This window comes from Mucor velutinosus, assembly GCF_035048745.1.
Source record: "Mucor velutinosus strain NIH1002 chromosome Unknown tig00001553, whole genome shotgun sequence".
NCBI lineage: Eukaryota > Fungi > Mucoromycota > Mucoromycetes > Mucorales > Mucoraceae > Mucor > Mucor velutinosus.
The window spans coordinates 1,058,952-1,077,085 of record NW_027041930.1 but is presented as its reverse complement, the minus strand read 5'-3'; the positions used below and the strand labels follow the sequence as shown (position 1 = coordinate 1,077,085).

Below are 18,134 nucleotides of genomic sequence, written 5' to 3'. Positions count from 1 at the left end.
AGGAGTAATATCAGTAGCCAAGCAAGAAGCGCCCTACCAGCCAAGATGGGGAAGAAACCCCCTTATTTTGCCATTACAAAGACTCCATCCGCCTTCTCTCCTCCTGAACCATCGCTAATCTGGGGCTCTTGTTCTATGTGCAACAAAAGTTCGGATTCCAAATGCGTTGCGCAATGAGCATTTGAGCTATTTTACATTGCTCCGTTTACAAAGAGACAGATTGGCAGACAAAAGCTGGCAAGGCAAACTGGGTGAACGAGGACCCAGAAATACAAGTGTTCTGTGTGGCTCTTATCTGCTACTATCAGTCAAAATATACATACATGGCAACCGGTGCCTTCATTAAGGTGTAACCCATTACTTCATCACGAGTTCTGTGCGTAAATAAAATGTTTTGTTTGTTCTATGTGTGTATCCAAAGCCAATCGTCTAGCGCATGCTATACTCAATGGGGATTGAATTATCTACAAAGAGTTCTAGATGTTTGAATTAGTATAAATACAAAGGGACACCATGTGCAAGTCTGTCTATCTTCTCTCTCTCTCTTCAATTCGACATCTCTTCTTAACATTCGAAACAGTTGCTGGTCAATTGCTCTCTTTACATACATATACACACACAATGTCTCTCTTACCATACATTTTGCTCTTTACATGCGCTTTCTTGATGGCTGTTCAAGGCCTTCAAATCAACTTTAGTTCCACTAAACCTGACATGCTGATCAAGGACACTGCTCAAGCCCATTACGAATCCATCATTGATGACATTCTCAGTCAGCACAACGAGGGTTTATTGACTGAACTCTCCATCGTGATAAAGACGCCTCATGACATGCAAGCCGCCTTGAGACCTCAATCTGAATTGCTGATGGGACACTCCAACATCCAAGGTAAGCACTAATTAATTGATCATGTATAGCAATTTATACTGACTTTTACTAGATGTCTGCGTTGCACAAATGCCAGGAATGATTGCTAATCAAATCCATGAACTCAGCAACGAACTCTATTCAAGCGTTGATGCTATCGTCTCTGAATTTTGGACCACTACCGATATTGAGTATCGTCAGCTTATTCTGAATGCCATCAACAAGGGCCTTTGGGAACAGGAGGTCATGGATGAACTCGTTGCTTCTCTGGAACTGCTCAACATGGATATTGCCGATCACATCATTGCTGCTGTCGACAGATTCGACATTCTCTACAAGGTCAAGATGGCATTGAAGTCATGCCAATCCATCTTTGATCAAGAAAACAATCCCTTTGCTGCCGAGGACAAAGAAAAAACACTGACTGAGAAGGTCTGGAGTGCCATCCTTGTCTCATTCACTAGCACATCTAGCCAAGCATCACCTGGTGTCAGAGAAGCACCTCAACATGGATTCTTGAACAGATACATCTTTGAATTAACATCTGATCTTCAGTCCGAGCTCTACAGCCGCGTCTACGAACTAGCAAGAAGTGTCTACGAGGATCTTGCTTTTGGCTCTGCTTAAAATCTATACACATCTAAATCAAAATACTGTACATAACACTACCAGTCGCTCCTTTTATACATACATTTCTACATATACATACGCTCATTCACTCATTTTCATTCAACAATAATAAAAAAAAAAAAAAAAAAAAAAAGCTCGTACCACACAATTAATTTACCAGGAGTTACCTTTTTCTGATTCACTTGTACTACAAACCCTGTGGTTCAACGTATAGAACAGGCAGAATTCCACTAGCAAATATGTGTATGAAAAAGGAGCGCACATGTCCTTCTTTAAAAAGATCATCTTTTAGCATAAATAGTGTCAGACTCAAGGCATGTACCCAGAGAAAACCGCTCGTTACTTGAATATAATAGGGTATTCAGTTCTTCAGTGGCATTGAAAGCTATTATGCATACATCTACTCGTATTGTTTTATATCTCACAGCAAAAGTTATTTGTCCACTCGCTTGGTGTGAATAGCGATACCCCCCCCAAGAGAATCAAAACTGCCTTGACTAAAAATCGGTAACTTTCGACTGAAACCACAGTGTCGACAAACAAACTCTAATCAACATCATCATCGTGCAATCTTGTTTACTGTTCCTCTTTTCTGGCTTTGCTATTTCATCATAGTGCCTTGAATGTCGCCTACAAAACAAAGCTAACATCACATCCCCATCTACATGTGGGTTTGAAACCAGTCGGAAATCATATGCTTGTATACACACACACACACACACACACACACACACACGCAAGATTATTAATGTCAACAACTGCGCATTGCTGTACTTGTGTAATGTGTGTCGGTTGGCGGAAAATCATGCTCTGTAGTGAATACATAGGAGGTTTTTTCACCGATATTTATGGGTATGATAGTGCAGTATCAGTGAGGTTTATAGTTGATCCGAGATTTAAAAATAGCTGTATAAATAATATTCCTAAAACGTCTCCCATCACTTTAAGGTTGTCTACATATACAATTCATAACAACATGCATGTATGTATGTATGTATGTAAGGGGTGACGGAGAAGTAGCTATCAGTGTAACCACAGTAGATCATGAAAAGAATTTCCGTACCATGGTTCGTCATTTTGTACGCGGCTGGGAGAATAAAAACAGTTACCAGGCACCAATGTTATCCCATTTCCGGCTGTATATATTAAACGTCTTTAAACACACCACATTCAAATGTCCTTTCGTCAATGGGAGATGTATAGAATAGCTTGTCATACAATGCTATTGTTACAAGTTAAAAGTTGATTGTCATACGGGAACTGCAAGATTGTCACCTGTCTTTGTATCCACACAGCAAGGAGATTTCAGTCTGCCAAAGACAATGAATACATTTACATACATGATTCTCTCCGAAATTCTTTGAAAAGTAAGAATAGTTCAAGTCGTAATATGAGAACTGTTCTGACGATTGTCTTTTTGTATAATTTCTGTTGATATGAGACGAGTTCTTTCTCTGGTATTTCTTCGTTCTCCCAAACAACATGCTATCAAACAATCACTCCTTTCGAAAACTCAACTTGCTTGGTGGAAAACGATCCAAAGTAGAGCCCATCACTACCCCGTCCAATGGCAATGTATCCATTGATGATTTAGCCTTTCTGGTAAAGCGATTATCTGTCCAAATTGATGATCTGGAAACCTGGAAAGAAAAGGAATCCGCCAGCAAACAACAAACATCGGAACAGCAATCATTACCACTTTTACCTCAGCAAGAGACCCAACAACAGCAACAACATCCTCACTCGCACACTAAGAGAGACATGAAAAGGCCACCTACACATACCACCATTGATCCCTGGGCTTCCTATGTACCACAAAATTACGGGGCTCTTCTGCAACGATTAGAAGACATTGAGAGTCTTCAAAAATGTCCTAATGAATGTTGTGCAAGCACCGGAACTGTGTCATCTGCGGATGGTGTACCATGGCCAAATCCAATCGAGCCGTTTCAGACCACCCATACAAACAACACATCGTCCTTTATGGGCTCAAACCAGCAATCCTTGAACGAGATGCTGGATACACAGTACACACATTGGTGTACCCTGATGCGCTGTTTACCATTGATGGATCCTGTCACATGTGCACATGTCAAAACTGTTGGACTATACGCTATGAGAGAGATCCTCAAGACAAAGGCAAATCAAAAGAGAGAATTCTTTGACCAGCATCCTATACAACAGCAAACGTGCTGTGCTTCGACCATGCCAACAACAACCAAACTAAGAGAATCTCTCAGTTGCCTCAGTGATAAAGGCACGCCTACGATGGTACCACTATCAACAATAACGCCTGCAAATCAGGACATGCCAGCTTGGATGAGCACATCAGAAACAAAGACGGCCATTGCAGAGATCGCACCCTCACCACCAGCAGTTCCACCTAAAGAAACAGAGACTACAACCACGCCTACACCATCAGGCTTTCCCTCACCTACGTTACTGAATAGAAAGAGATTTCAAAAGTGGGTCAAATACAAGAAATCACAGAGAAAAGCTCACACAGAAACTGCTTCTACGCCAATGGGACAATCTCAAACACTAAGAAAGATTGGATCATGGTTCTTTTAAGAAAATATATTAGACTCGTTGTTTGTCAGATCAAGAATAATTATACATTATCAATAAAGATGAGCATTAGGTAATAATTCAGAGAGAAATTTATTATTATAGAACAATGTCAAGTATTGCTCATTGTGCTCTGATTCTAATTCACAAAGCTTCCAACATAGCTTTGGCTGATGCTTTGGCATCCAATTTTGCGCACACCTTCAAAGCAGCGTCAATGCAAGTCTCCAGAGTAGCTCGTTCATTGATACCAATATCAATAGCAATCTGAAGAATGAGAGGGATATTGACCTCCACACCATTGACAGCAATTTCGAGCTCTTCCTTAACTCTGACACCCAAGTCTACACCAATCTTTGGTAATTCAACATGGACCCATGCTTTCGCTTTGGTCTCTAATTCAGTAACAATATCCAGAAGCTCGATTTCATCTAATAAGCGATTGACACCACAGCTCTTGCGAAGACTGACCTCGAGTTTTTCATAGATATTGGCTTGGATTTTGGCATTCACTTTTACATCGAAAGCAGCTGGGAAATTCTTGACAGCTGCAGATTCAATAGCTTAGACATGGATGTCTTCAACCTTGATAAGACCACCTAGGATATTGGCACGAATCTTGAGTGAAGCAGAAGCCTTTTCGCAAAACTAGAAAGACAAAAGCATTAAAATCACTACCGTCGACCAAAATAGCACTTACATTAGCAGAGATCGAAGCAAATACATTGGCATGAAGATTGGCTTTCAGAGTAGCCATGATTTCAGCAATCAGGGCATCGTTTGTTTTGACCGGATATCTTGTAGATCTCTCTGCAAGATACGAGCATCAAGCAAAGGCACTTCAAAGTGGTCAAGGGCATATTAAAAAGGCGACAGGCGAAGCAGACGCACAAGAAAAGAAGGCAATGACCAGGAGGAAAACAGTAATAATTGAGAATTTCATTAGACAGAAAATAAGAAGCTTTGATGGTGCTAAAAAAAACAGAAAACTAGCTCTGAACTGCTGTATTTATACATTTTTGAAAGGATGATGGATGATGAGCTTTTCTAAAATCCAAGGTCATTTCCGTTTGCAAAATTAGATCAGAAAAAGGGTTAAATCAAGAAGCAAATCTTGAAGTGTTAAATTAAAGAAACGTTTTTCTTATTGTGAAAGAATAAAAATAGGTTATCCATTACAGTAGTTGATATAGCAATAGATAAATTAGGTGTATCTTTACTCTCTCCTTCGATCTTCTTCCTCTCTTCTCCTTCTTTAAAAAAAAAAACATGAAGTCAATTATTTTTAGGCATCCTAACCTCAACTGATTAATTTCTGTATTGCAGAAATCACCAACCTCTTCTCCTCGTTTAAAAATACCATGTTGATTGCTTCACAAACTGGGCCATTCCACTTTCCAATGTCTAGTCTTCAGCCAAACATGGTTTACTTAACATTCAGTTGATCCACCACATATTTTACTTTGGCGAGGTACTGTCCTCTGCCACACATCAAGTAGTGAATTGGCAAAGCCGGTTTTAGCTTTGACTTTTGAAGAATGACAACTATTAAACATTTCATAAGTACATTTTATAGACACACTCGGTAGATCAAACACTTACCAGCTAATTTCTAGCCTTTGAAGAACGCAACAATAAAGCCGCTGATAGGTTGACTGACGCACATGAACAAGAGACCAAATTTCTCACTGGTACCTGTTGGCGAATGAGTAACAGCACGGCTAGTATAAAAAACTACAAAATGCTACCTTCTTAGATCAGCTGAGTGTCAGTAGCCAATCTTGCGGTCAGTGAAGCTTCTTCTGCCTTATCAAGCCAGCCCATGTCTCGGCAAAGAATGGCATGTACATACATAACTCGAATGCGACGCACTTGAAATTCACCAGGCAGCATCATCCAGAAGCAATGTGTTGTATAGACAGCAATCAGAGCACAAGTGCTCATGTACATAAAATTCAATGCAAGTGGATGAATGCCCTTTGTCAGTTCCTCAGTCGCAATTAATGCAAGCCGAAAATTCTGTGAAAGCACGCATCGACCCACTTTTTCAAGTGTTTTTCTATCCAAAGCTTAAACACCAGGCGCCATCAGCCTTTTTTTTTCAAAGAGTCTATCTTTACCATAATGCTGAAATGACATATATTAACTCTGGGCTTTTCAGAGCTGAACCAGGTATCAGGGAGCATCCAATGCTTGTTCCTGGAAATATCCCATAATTCGATTGCTGTCATAATAATAGTGGTGGCAATAAAGTCTTTTTTTTGTTTTCTTTTCTTTTCTTTTCACTCACTTTCACTATTTTGCATTGTGCTTCCTCATCCTTTAGGCGATAGCTCTTCTTAGGTCATACTAATGTCTTCAGACAGGTATCAACGGTGTTATACTACTGGCTATCTTCTTTTCTCTTTCTGGTTTGCTAAAAATCCAACTTACTGCGCGTCTTCTTTGGTCTCTCGAGCTTTGATGGTTTCTTGTCCATTGAATATTTTTTTGTAGGCTAATCTAGATTGTATGGTGTTTTCATTAGGTTATTCCTTCAGCGGCGTGGGTACTCCTCAATGGTAGCCAGTATTAATTAGCGGCAGATTCCATCCTAACGGATTGTGAAGTGGATTTGCTCTCGGCGCAGCTCAATTGTGGTTTGCAATGTTGGAGTGTAGGTTCTCTGTGTATAATCCATAACTACGCAAGATTAGCCATTCATGAGATTTCCCTTGATTAAGCCTTTGTCAATCTACTATAGCGTATCTGCTTCAGTTCGCTGAAATGGCGTTGGTCTTGGAGCGGTCTCATGAATTCTTTTGCTTATTGCTTGAAGGTGTTCACTCTGATAAAGTGACATTCAGGCTGTATTTGTATGGAGAAAATTGGCGTCTGGTGACATTTGGACATCTGGTTTGAACTCACTCTTTCTCTGGTGATACGTGCATCGATCTTTGGTCTCTTTTGGCGTTCGTGTTTTGTTAGTATGTCAACATTCTACTTTACGACGTTGCACGATGCATTATCTGACGGCACCTGTTCTCGCTAATCAATCTGCCCCTGCTTTCTTGACGTAATTAGAAAAAAAATGTCCCAATAAATTGTCGTTTCAAAAAACAATTTCAAAGTGTAGAAATGGCTTTCCTACAGATCCTTAATATCACATAACCTACTAAAATACTATGAAAAAAGTGTCGTCGTAATCAATCGGAAGGATATAAAAACTAAATCATTAAAAACATTGTTCGCAACTACAAGCATGTTCATGAGATCCTGAGTGAAGAAGAAGAAGAACGACAAACCTTAACGAGGATGCTTATATTCGACTTAACCCTCAAATGACACTGGAGCTAACTGTTGATGAAGAAAGGCAGACTCAGAATCTGCCAACTGTCAACCAGATTGCAGCCATCATTCCCAATGTTATTCTGATACAAGTTTTGAAGATATCCTTACCAACACGTCGGAGTAGCTTTCCAGCCAGCGGCAATGATGGTATACTTTAAACAAATCAATGAAACGCATACTGTCTACATGCGATGTTGAAATGCTGCAAATCATGATTAAAAAGTTGGGATTACATGTATTTAGTGGTGATCCAAGCTGACTGACGTTGCCAGATATAAACATGTTCATCAAAAACAAAAAAAAAATATTTGAGCCAAGCAATCAAATTCATAATCCTCGTCATTTAATCAATATCTCAATCATCATTGCCATCATCAGAAAAGCATTTTGATTATCCAGCAGCAGCGTCGCCCGCTACCGTCAAAATGATTCAAACTCAGTTTTTTTTTTTTTTTGCTCAAGATTGGTCAGATCTCGTTCTATTTTCGACTCGATTGAACTATTTGGCAGATTCGACTAAGTAAAATATGATGATCATCCTATGCTTCCTAATACTACATTTTAAGGACTTTAAATAAAACCTGGAGCTCGACTCCCCTACAAAAAAAAAATGCTTCCTAATACTGCTGCCCCTGGTGGTAGGGCGAAGTGGTAGAAACTCCCGTATGCCAACGGGAGGATCCCGGTTCAAATTCTGGTGAACGCAAGTTGTTTGATTTTTTGACGTAGTACTGATGTCCTCGTTTGGTGTTTTGTACTCTTATCCATTATCTATATTTCGACGATTTCCGCAAGACTGTATTGGCTCTAGGAGTCGCACCTTATTAGTAGTAGATTTCTTTCCCAACTTAGTTCAAAAAATATCTTATTCCCCTTCTTTGCAGACATTGGGTCCACCAACAGTCTTTTCTATCCCTCAGTATGACATTTAAAGGACTTTAAATAAAACTTGGAGCTCGACTCCCCTAAAAAAACGCTTCCTAATACATTCTTGGAGTGCTTTTCAGAGCGCATCCAGTGGTGACAAGTAAGATAGATGTTTTGAATAAACTTATTGAGAAACTTATGAAAATATGAAAAGAGGTTTCCGGCCAAAAAATCGAAATTCCACATATTAAGGTTCCACGAAGATGATTTGAAGGGTTACGTTAGGTCGATAGAGACATTTTGACTCAATATTTACCATAGCAAAAGTCTTCATTTTCAAGGTCAAAATCACGATCGTTTGATTTTCAATGAAAACCATGAGGGGTACCTCATTCTTTTTGGTCGAATTTCACCCACGTTTTTTTGATCCCCAAAAAATTGAGCAATAGTGTCAGCAAGTAGCTGCTGGATGAGAGCAATTATTTGGTGCTATTCTGACCATCTAAAACGGCCTTGAACGCAAGAAAACGCAGCTCAAATGCACTCAGATTTTGCTGTATCAGGGACACTAAGGACTAAAAAGGGATAATATTTGTATGATACTTGCCCGTATATGAAATAGCTACGTGTATATGGATGTAGAGTATCAAATAAGAACCAGATCCACAGATAATATGAGGGGGGTTTATGTGTAAGTGGAGGGTCAAAATGAAGGTAGCAGTATGTTGATAGGATACGCAAGAGCAATTAGTAACACAACCTGCCGTTACCGCAGGCTGGTTCTCACCAAAGCGAAGCGAAGGTAGAGAGCCACCCAAAGCATAAACATATTTGTATATTGTAAAGTCTTTATGCAACGCAATGATAACTTCAAAATATCTACACTCAAGCATGAAAGTTTCATATTATTATTGGTATAAGCAACCAAGAGTGCTCTTTTGCAATTACAGTAAGGCATACGTTTACTTGCTGAATAAATCTTGTTTTAATAATGCTCAACACTTACCAGTGAGCTGCTTAGCTGTGCCAGCCATCTGTTCATCCAATCTGTCATCAAGACTATCCACCTTCACGCAAACTGCAACAGGATAACCGTTAGCAATCAATAGCGCCACTCGATCTGCTTCGTTATCCAGCTCATACAAAAATATGCTCACATTGTTAATGACTTGGACTCTCTAAATACATGCGTACGCTCAATGGTGAGCAATAGAAAGCTACACAGTTCTATGCTGTATCTGAAATATGTCTCAGGATGAGCCAGCTTGTTTGGGTAACAAGAAAGTAAGCGTCAAAGTAGCTACAGTAATGATACATCATAAAGGTGTACGCACAGCAAGCAGCACTTGAACTTGACAGAGATTAAAGTACAAAAATTGCCCTTATTATATCGCAGCTTCATGGCTGTCATGCTTACGAGAAAGTCTGTGAATGATTGAACCATATAAGAAGGGCCCAGTTCGTTGAGCAGAGATCCAATCTTAGCATAGAAAAGATCAATTGCAATCGGTCCATTACGTGCATCATCCAGCTGCACGGATTTTCTCTTGTAAACCACCATATGTTTCCTGTGGTTATCTAGAGTTCCTTCCACCCCAAAGGCTTGCAGCATGGAATAGCCAATATTTTAGCCTCTCTCAGCCTTTTGTCCTGAACTGTTCAAGTATGGCATTAACTGATTTGCACAAGAGCTTAGCTAGTGTTGATGCGTGCCACGATCACCAAGTGTTGGCTAATCAAACCAAGCCTTTATGACACAAGATGCTTGTAAGTTTCGTTACTAACGAAACTTTATTAAATGTTCTTTTGGTAATTGATAACAGATGTTTCCATAATGCAAATTCAATGAATGTACTGGGATGCTAGAGCAGCGATTGTTTCGATTGGATGAGAAATGTACCTTGGTTTACCTCCGTTGTTCTTGCTTAGCGTTAAATGTACTATTTGGCAAGAAGAGACAGTATGAGAAATCAAAGCATCTGACAGCATGGACATGCAGTTGTGTATAAAGTGCTATTCAGCAAATCGTCATTTCATCATCACATCTCATCATGTGCACACATTGAGATGCCATTTTTTTTTTTCCTGTTAAATATCGATATTCACATTGGGCGAGTTTTGTCATTGTGTCTTTCAAAGTCTATTTCAAGTATCTCATCAAACTTTGATTGTATATATGAGCCATAAAAGGAATCTCGCCCGAGTTACAGGATCAAAGTCTATTAGATTGCAGTAGGAGACTATACCAGACAAGAACGCAATGCCTCCTTTCCCCCCCCCCCCCGATGATTTGGTCGTGACTCTTGCAGATTCTTAAATGCCCAAATCTCAAATGAAGGTTCTCTCGTTTTCTTACTTCTTTTTTTAACTCTATACTGTAGATGGACGCAGCATCACTTGTACGTTTCGATCAACAAGTAGCAGGGCACGATCAACTCATGGCTTTACCTACAAGCGATCTAATCGTAGTCAAACCGTGCAAAAAGAGAGAACTTGAGTTTTATCAGGATGCTCATAGTTTTCCAGAGTTTCAAGACTTCCTCCCAGAGTGTTATGGTACAGTGAGAGCAGCTACTGAGAACGATCTCAAAATTTTGGATGATTCAGCTCTGGTTGAGAACAAAACGATAAAGATAGACACCAGCGACAGCGAAGATCATATCCTTTTTTGAGCTTTTTACACCAGATCTAGACTTGAACCTTTATGACACTAGACACATCCTTAACCATTTACATACAAAACCTGTGTTTAGAGAATTTACTGCATGGATTTACTCGGCCTTGTATCTTGGATTTAAAAATGGGGTCCCTTTTATACGACAATGAAGCGACAGACGAAAAGCGAAAGAGAATGATACGTCAGTCCATATCAACAACGTCGAGTTCGCTTGGATTGAGGATATGTGGCATGAAGGTAGGGTAGCGCATTACTGTTGCGATCCTGCGCTCGTTGCTAACAATGTACAAAACAAGGTGTATGATCCCATCAACAAACGCTATGCGACATACGAGAAAATATACGGCAAATCACGCACAGCAGACAACACAGTAGAAGCGATTCTTGCCTACCTATTTCCAACGTCATCGTACGGCACACAAACAGAAGACTATAGAACTTACCTTGAAGACAATACCTCCACTAGCACAGCAAAAGAAAAGATACCAACAAAATACTCTCGATGGGTGATAGAGTGTTTCATAGATACCTTAAAGGAGATTCAAGAATCGCTGATAGAACATCCCAATTTGAGACTCATTGGATCTTCTATACTGTTCATGTATGAAGGGGATCGATCTGCTGCAGACAAGACGTGGAAACAGATGCTGGCAGAAGACGAAAAGGGGCTATTGCAAGATCAGGCACAGGACACAGCAACAGTAGAGACCGAGGAAGAATTGCCACCTAAAATGTGTGATTTGAGGTTGATTGATTTTGCGCATTCAGACTGGCACGCAGATAGAAAGAAGCAGGATCCAGAGTTACTGAAAGGTTTTGAGAACATCATCCACATCTTGGAACAATGCCTAGCCATCCAAGGCAAAGAATCCCTATAGAGAAAGAAACGGCTTTCAAATGAAACGCGTGCCTCCAAAGCTGCTTTGCCCTTAAATCGCGCTTGTTCAATGTCTGACAACAATAAAAACGGAAAACAAGAAACGAGATATCGCGTTTCATCTTTTTTTTCATTCTTTTTCTTCAGTTCATAAGTAGTCAATATGGATTCAGGCTCGGATGCTGGCAATTCAAGCAAAGTGTACGACCACATTGATCCGGATGATGTGGTTATTCTGCCTAAAACAAGAAGAAGACCCAAGAGAATCATTCTGGATGACAGCAGTAGCAGTAGCAGCAGCGGCAGTGAAGACGACGAGGATGACATCCCCTTAAATAAGAGAAAAGCTGCCAAAAAGCCAACACCAGAGCCTATCCAGCCGCTCCCACCACAAAAGAGACTAAAGCTAGACGTGCAAGAGCAGTATGAATCGCCTCGCCATATGCTCAATCTCTTCAAACAGACCAAGATACAGCCCCCATTAAGATTCAACTTGCATAAGAAGCCAGCATTGACTCCACCTCCTCCATCTGCAAAGAGCTCCATCAAACAACCAGTCGTCGTTATCAAGAAGATGCCAGCCAGATCATCCAAGAGAGAGAAAGCGGACAAGCAGCCGCCTCCTCCATCCAAGCCTGAATTCAAGGCACCATTGCCTGTCAATCCACCTCCTACTACGCCACCATCCAACAACAAATTCAAAGCTCCATTTCCTGTGCAATCCACCAGCGAATTTAAGGTACCTGCTCCCATGTTCCCCCCTCCTCCCGCTTCGAACGGATTCAAAGCTCCCTTGGCACCAACCTTTAATGAATCCAAAGCACCAATGGCTGTCAAATTCACAAATGGCTTTGCAGCACCCCAAGGGCAATCAACGGATTGTAAGTGGATCAAGCCGTATACTAGATAGATACGGATATTAACAGCATTTGGTAGTGATCACCAGTCGTCTTATGCATTACATTTCCAGCATCTGTCAAGATTTAGACCAGTACAACATGGACAAGATCAAAGCCAAAGATTCCCTGCTGATGTTTCGAGAAACAGACGATTTGCCGACATTAGATATCAGTGTGATGAGGAAATTCACGTCTTTGACAGCAAGCATCATCAAACACTGCAAGAATTTGGACGCATTGGACATGGACAAGTTTGGAAAAGTGATTAAATTAATGGAGAATACAGTGATTGTGTCTACAGACATTGATATCATAGAGCACTATGTTAAAAACACGGCGGAAAACAAGAAAACCACATTCGATATGCTGGATCTGATCAACGACGCTCTGGAAACATGCTCCATGATTTTTGATATATTGACAACCTGCAAATTGGATAAGAAGTTTCTCTCTCAAAACCTTATTACCAACTGTCTGCATTTCATCAAGAACCAGTTGGATTATACCATATACCCCATTATAGATGCCAGCGGTTTTGAGGACGAAGCCATTTCATGTGAGTTTGTAGATCTGGATAATGTAGAAACAGTGTGTGTATACTCATAACTGGTATAGTAACTTCAAATGCGGACTACTTTATCAAGCTGATCATGGAGTCACCAAGGCAGAAGCACCTGATTTCGACATTCATCCCATTGATCATTCGATTCTTTCGACGTGCCTTCACGCTGATTTTGGCAGAGGATTTGGATGACGATGTACTTGTGATTGTTGCTTATATCAGCATGGTACCCTTCTTTCACGATTTTCCAGAATCGGGCACTTCTGTCTTGATGCAAGCGTTGAACCAAGAAACCACATTCAGCCCTTACGAGCAACTCAAATTCTGCGCTTTGGATATATTAAAACACATTTTCAGCCGCTATCCCAAGCACAGACGATGGATATTCGAGGAGATTTTGACCAGTTTGGGATCATTAACCGTGATGGATGGCGCTAGAAAGTACAGATTGCGTGACAATAGATCGATCCATGTAATCAGTGCTTTGTTTATGCAGTTGGTCCAATGCTGTTCTTCCTTGAGTGACTATGCGAGTCATAAGGGTTGGTACAGCAAGTGGTATATCAAGTACCAAAAAACGGTCAAAACGAAAAATTTGGATCAGATCAAGCTGTTGGATGATAAACTTGTGCAGCATGCGGCTGATGCCTGGAGAATGGGTGCTGAAGCTGCTGCCAATAGCGCATCTTTCTTTTTGGAGTTTCTCATGTCAAAGTAAGTGTGCTCTTTAGCTGGTGAGGATGTGTAAGGCTGATTGATCGTGTGTGTGTGTGTGTGTGTGTAGATGTAAATCAAGAAAAATGGATGCCTATTCACTGGCAGAATACAGATCGATTCTGGCTCAAACATTGCAAGACATCATGACAGTGTTCAATGACCCTGAATGGCCTGTTGCCGAGCTCATCATTCGAGTGTTCAGTCGTATTCTGGTAGGTTTAGGCAGCGAGCGGCGCGATGCTTATTCTGACTATGTAATATAGATGACTTTGTTGGCAGAAGATCGCTCAGATCAATTCCTCAAGTCATTAGCAATCGAATGGCTGGGCATCATTTCCTGCAAAATCAAGACAGGATACAATCGACTCTCGGGCGACTTCAAGACATATACCCCTGAATGGATCTGTGAATTGAATGAAACACTTGCCATTAAAGTAGACAAAGACACGCCCATTAAATCATTAGCCTTACTGGATCAATGTCGGAAAAAGCTGCTTGACCATGTCCTTGGAGAACGAGTCAATCCAAACGTAATTCAATTTTATCTGTGCAATTGGGGGTTCATTGAATCAGTTGTCTGGATAAAAGCCAACAAAGGATGGGAGGTCAAACAAAAGAAGCGAGCTAGAAAAACAGTAAAGCCTGTTAATACTGACAATACTGATACTACGCCTAATGCAACAAACGATACTACAACTACCCTCACTGAAGATACTGAAAAAAAGAATGACGGCGATGATTTGGATGATCTCGATGAGGATACCACCATGGTAGAACCTACGACCAACACCACGGACACGCTTACAGAAACAACCGATACCACCACCATGGATACCACCATGGATGAAGATTCCAAGTGGCCCAAGGAGAATGCATTGTTGTTGGGAGATACGTGCAAGTTTTACTGGCTCTCCTGTCTGGGCATAGACTATCCCTTTCCCAACCATGACACAGAGGCAAAGCAATACGAGTTTCCCGAAATGTCGAGATCAGACTACATGTTGTTGACTGAGCTGCTGGCATCAAGACAAACATTATATACCAGCTACAATTTCATTCTGTCAGAAATTCTGTTGTGTTTGGATAAGGATGCTGTGGTATACAGAACAAAAGCACTGAAGGCAATAGGTAAAATTGCCTCGGAAGTACCTGAAATCATGGACGATGTAAGTTGTGTGTGTGTGTGTGTGGTGATACAGTTTAGTAAACAGTTGATATTAACCCTCTTGATTAGGCGCGTACTCGTGCATCAATTGTTCAAAGAATTCATGACGGTTCACCGTCTGTTAGAGATGCTGCTGTGGATGTTGTTGCGAAATATCTTGGTCGTTTGGATCACGTCCCTATGAAATTATACGAGGTTGTCAGTGCTAGAATCATGGTAAGGCGGATTGGCGGTAACGTTTGTGGAATGTATCTTACAAATAAACCTTGCATCTAGGACACTGCTGTAACTGTGCGCAAACGTCTGGTCAAACTGTTACGTGAACTCTACTTTAAGCTGACGGATCGCGACATCAAGATTGACGTTGCATCCAAGTTGATGTTGAGAATTGGTGATAACGAGATCACTATCAGTCAACTGTCATTGAAGGCGACCCAGGAAATACTGTTTTTACCTTTCAAAGACATTGAGAAGGACGGCAATGACTATATGGGCTATTCGTATGCAAATTCACCAAAAGAACGCAAGCGAAAAATCACTGATTTGACATTGGTGATTACGGGAGCTGTATCCAAATTGGATCCCTCTGTTTCTGCACAGAATATAGCACTATCACAGATCATTCAAAAGGTAAGTCTGATTCAGTATATGGAATGGACATGAGCTATGCTAACATTTGTCATAGACCATTGAAGGCGCGGATGATAAATCATTGATATGGTATGAAAAGGTGTTTCAATGGATTGTGGATTCATTGTTCGATCGAATGATCAAACTGGAAGAGGAAAATAACTCGACTGAATTCATCAATTGTCTTGCCACTGTGTACTCCTTTACCAAGTCGTGCCCTAGTTTGCTTCGTGAATCGCATATATCCCTATTACAGCCTTATTTGAATGCTACAGAAGACGTAAGTGTTGTAATTATGAGATGCGTGCACACTTTTCTGATATTACCACAAACAGGCGGAATGGTTAAAGGCTCGTTATGTGCTCAGTATTTACAGAGATGTGCTTCCACAAATGAAATACCATGATCCTGAATTTGTGTCGTCTGTGGAGAGGATTTTGATGCAACTGCTGAGTCGATGTCCTCTCGACTTGATTACAGATGGTATCTCTTGCTTGTGTGTCATTGTGGATACCATCTCGTTGCGCTACAACATCCTTATTAAGATGCTCGGTTCTTGTGTTTGTAAGTACACTGTGCTAGTCAAATATGCATTGTCCTAATGCTCTTGCTTCTATTAGCCAAACTTCGCAAAATTCAACACATGATTTCGAATGGACAAGTTTCAGAAGATTCGTCGTTTGCCGGTGTACTCAAGATGATTTTGATGTGCGGATTGTTATGTCAGAATTTTGAGTTTGACAAGAAAAGAGAGCAAAAGCCTAAAGAGATGGAAGCCCTGAATCTGGTCTACAAGGGGGATATTTGTATGTTGGTGTTTGATGTGTTACAATTCTTCACCGGAGAGTTCATGGACGACTTGAGCGACCAAGGCATGTCGATGCGTATGACAGCACTACAAGGTTTGGGCTACTTTTTCGCCTCTCATCCCACCTACATGATATCCGCCACCAGTACAGAGCTGATGGACAAAATCTTTGAAGAGGGTACCATCGAGCTCAAGATGCAGCTTATGCGCGTGTATCAGGAATTTCTGTCTGCTGAGGAAAAGAGAATCGACAAGCGAGAGGGCTCCACTGGCTCCGTCATATACACCAAAGACATTGATATCAACACATTGCTGGGCAACACAGAGGAATATGCTGAATTGGGTGTAAATGGCTCCTTGATGCAGAGATACTTGCGAAAGATTCTCAAATGTGCCTTGGCAGAGTCCGAGGATCTTCGTTATGCAGCTTTTGAAGTCGTGTCGGCCATCATTCATCAAGGTTTGGCGCATCCCGTGCTTTGTATGCCTGCTATTGTAGCTGCTGAAACGAGCCCTGACTTGATTCTACGCAACAAGGCATTCTACCTGCATAAATATGCGCATGATAAATATGGCAATCTGCTGTACAGTCAAATGAACGAATATCTATTTACATCCTATCAGTACCAAAAGATTTTGTATGGTAGTCAGGTTCAAGGTAAGCAAAACGCTCGTGTATATTTATATCAAATATTTTCTCACACAGCAATAAAGGCTATGGCAAAAGAGGTGGTGATGCGAAAATGGACGCTGTGCTGGGTGTTACTTTCTCGGTCATGAAAGATAAAAAGAAGGCTCGCTTCGATTTCTTTTCTGCGCTCGTCAAGCCATTCAGTTTTGACCTAAAGACAACAACCGCCGATGAGATTGATATTGATTACCTCAAGTATCTAGCAGAGAATGCTATTTCTTTGGATCTGTCCACCACAGAAGAAGTACTGCACATGGTCTATACTATGGATCGCATCTTGATGACGCTTGGTGCTGATTTGCTCTCGTACGTTCATTTTCTGAAAAAGCAAGGTATTGTGGCTACTGTCGAGGATGCATTTACAGATGAAGAAGACGAGAAAGACATGGATGATGATTTTTCCTTGGCAGCCAAGTTGGCGCTGGCGTTGTGCATTTTGATGTACATGAAGAACCTGCTTGTAGAACTGTATGATATTCCTGACGAGTAAGTAATTTCTTCGCTGATGTATTTGTGAAATTCATATTAATCTTCTTTCTAATCTTAGTGAAATCCGTGAATTTAACCCAAATAGCAAGCGCAGGCCCAGAGATGTTACAAAAGACATGGACGTTAAGGATACTATCGATTGGACTGAACTGCTTTACTTCAAGCATGGCAAAAGATTGAACAAACAAACAGCTTCAGATGCTTGTATTCGATTTGAATACTTGATCATGAGTGATACCACTGCAGTCGTCATCGAGGACGTTGCAGACGAAGATGAAGTAGTGGATGAAGATGACTTTGTGGTAGAAGGTTGATTTATATATATATATATATATACATTATATAATTGTAAAGAA

General features: G+C 40.7%; 5 protein-coding genes across 5 annotated transcripts; 4 read left to right on the top strand and 1 right to left on the bottom strand.

The window, feature by feature from the left end:
- Positions 1 to 621: 621 nt before the first annotated feature.
- On the top strand, positions 622 to 1,495 carry URG1 (Uracil-regulated protein 1; the record flags this gene model as incomplete). The annotated part of the gene is made up of 2 exons (XM_064826963.1): positions 622 to 889; positions 942 to 1,495. The coding sequence occupies 2 exons, from the start codon at positions 622 to 624 to the stop codon at positions 1,493 to 1,495; spliced, it is 822 nt and encodes a 273-aa protein (XP_064676020.1).
- Positions 1,496 to 2,980: 1,485 nt separating this feature from the next.
- Positions 2,981 to 4,069, top strand: ATC70_007704 (uncharacterized protein; the record flags this gene model as incomplete). Its single annotated transcript, XM_064826962.1, has 1 exon — positions 2,981 to 4,069. The coding sequence occupies one exon, from the start codon at positions 2,981 to 2,983 to the stop codon at positions 4,067 to 4,069; it is 1,089 nt and encodes a 362-aa protein (XP_064676019.1).
- A 141-nt stretch (positions 4,070 to 4,210) lies between these two features.
- ATC70_007703 (uncharacterized protein) lies at positions 4,211 to 4,823 on the bottom strand (the record flags this gene model as incomplete). Its single annotated transcript, XM_064826961.1, has 3 exons — positions 4,211 to 4,614; positions 4,663 to 4,714; positions 4,767 to 4,823. 3 exons carry the CDS (start codon positions 4,821 to 4,823, stop codon positions 4,211 to 4,213), a joined length of 513 nt encoding a protein of 170 aa, XP_064676018.1.
- A 6,240-nt stretch (positions 4,824 to 11,063) lies between these two features.
- RPL20B_3 (60S ribosomal protein L20B) lies at positions 11,064 to 11,818 on the top strand (the record flags this gene model as incomplete). Its single annotated transcript, XM_064826960.1, has 2 exons — positions 11,064 to 11,177; positions 11,237 to 11,818. The coding sequence occupies 2 exons, from the start codon at positions 11,064 to 11,066 to the stop codon at positions 11,816 to 11,818; spliced, it is 696 nt and encodes a 231-aa protein (XP_064676017.1).
- Positions 11,819 to 11,980: 162 nt separating this feature from the next.
- Positions 11,981 to 18,092, top strand: ATC70_007701 (uncharacterized protein; the record flags this gene model as incomplete). Its single annotated transcript, XM_064826959.1, has 12 exons — positions 11,981 to 12,698; positions 12,754 to 13,272; positions 13,332 to 13,992; positions 14,063 to 14,207; positions 14,259 to 15,161; positions 15,230 to 15,376; positions 15,437 to 15,790; positions 15,846 to 16,070; positions 16,126 to 16,354; positions 16,411 to 17,256; positions 17,313 to 17,775; positions 17,837 to 18,092. 12 exons carry the CDS (start codon positions 11,981 to 11,983, stop codon positions 18,090 to 18,092), a joined length of 5,466 nt encoding a protein of 1,821 aa, XP_064676016.1.
- Positions 18,093 to 18,134: the final 42 nt, after the last annotated feature.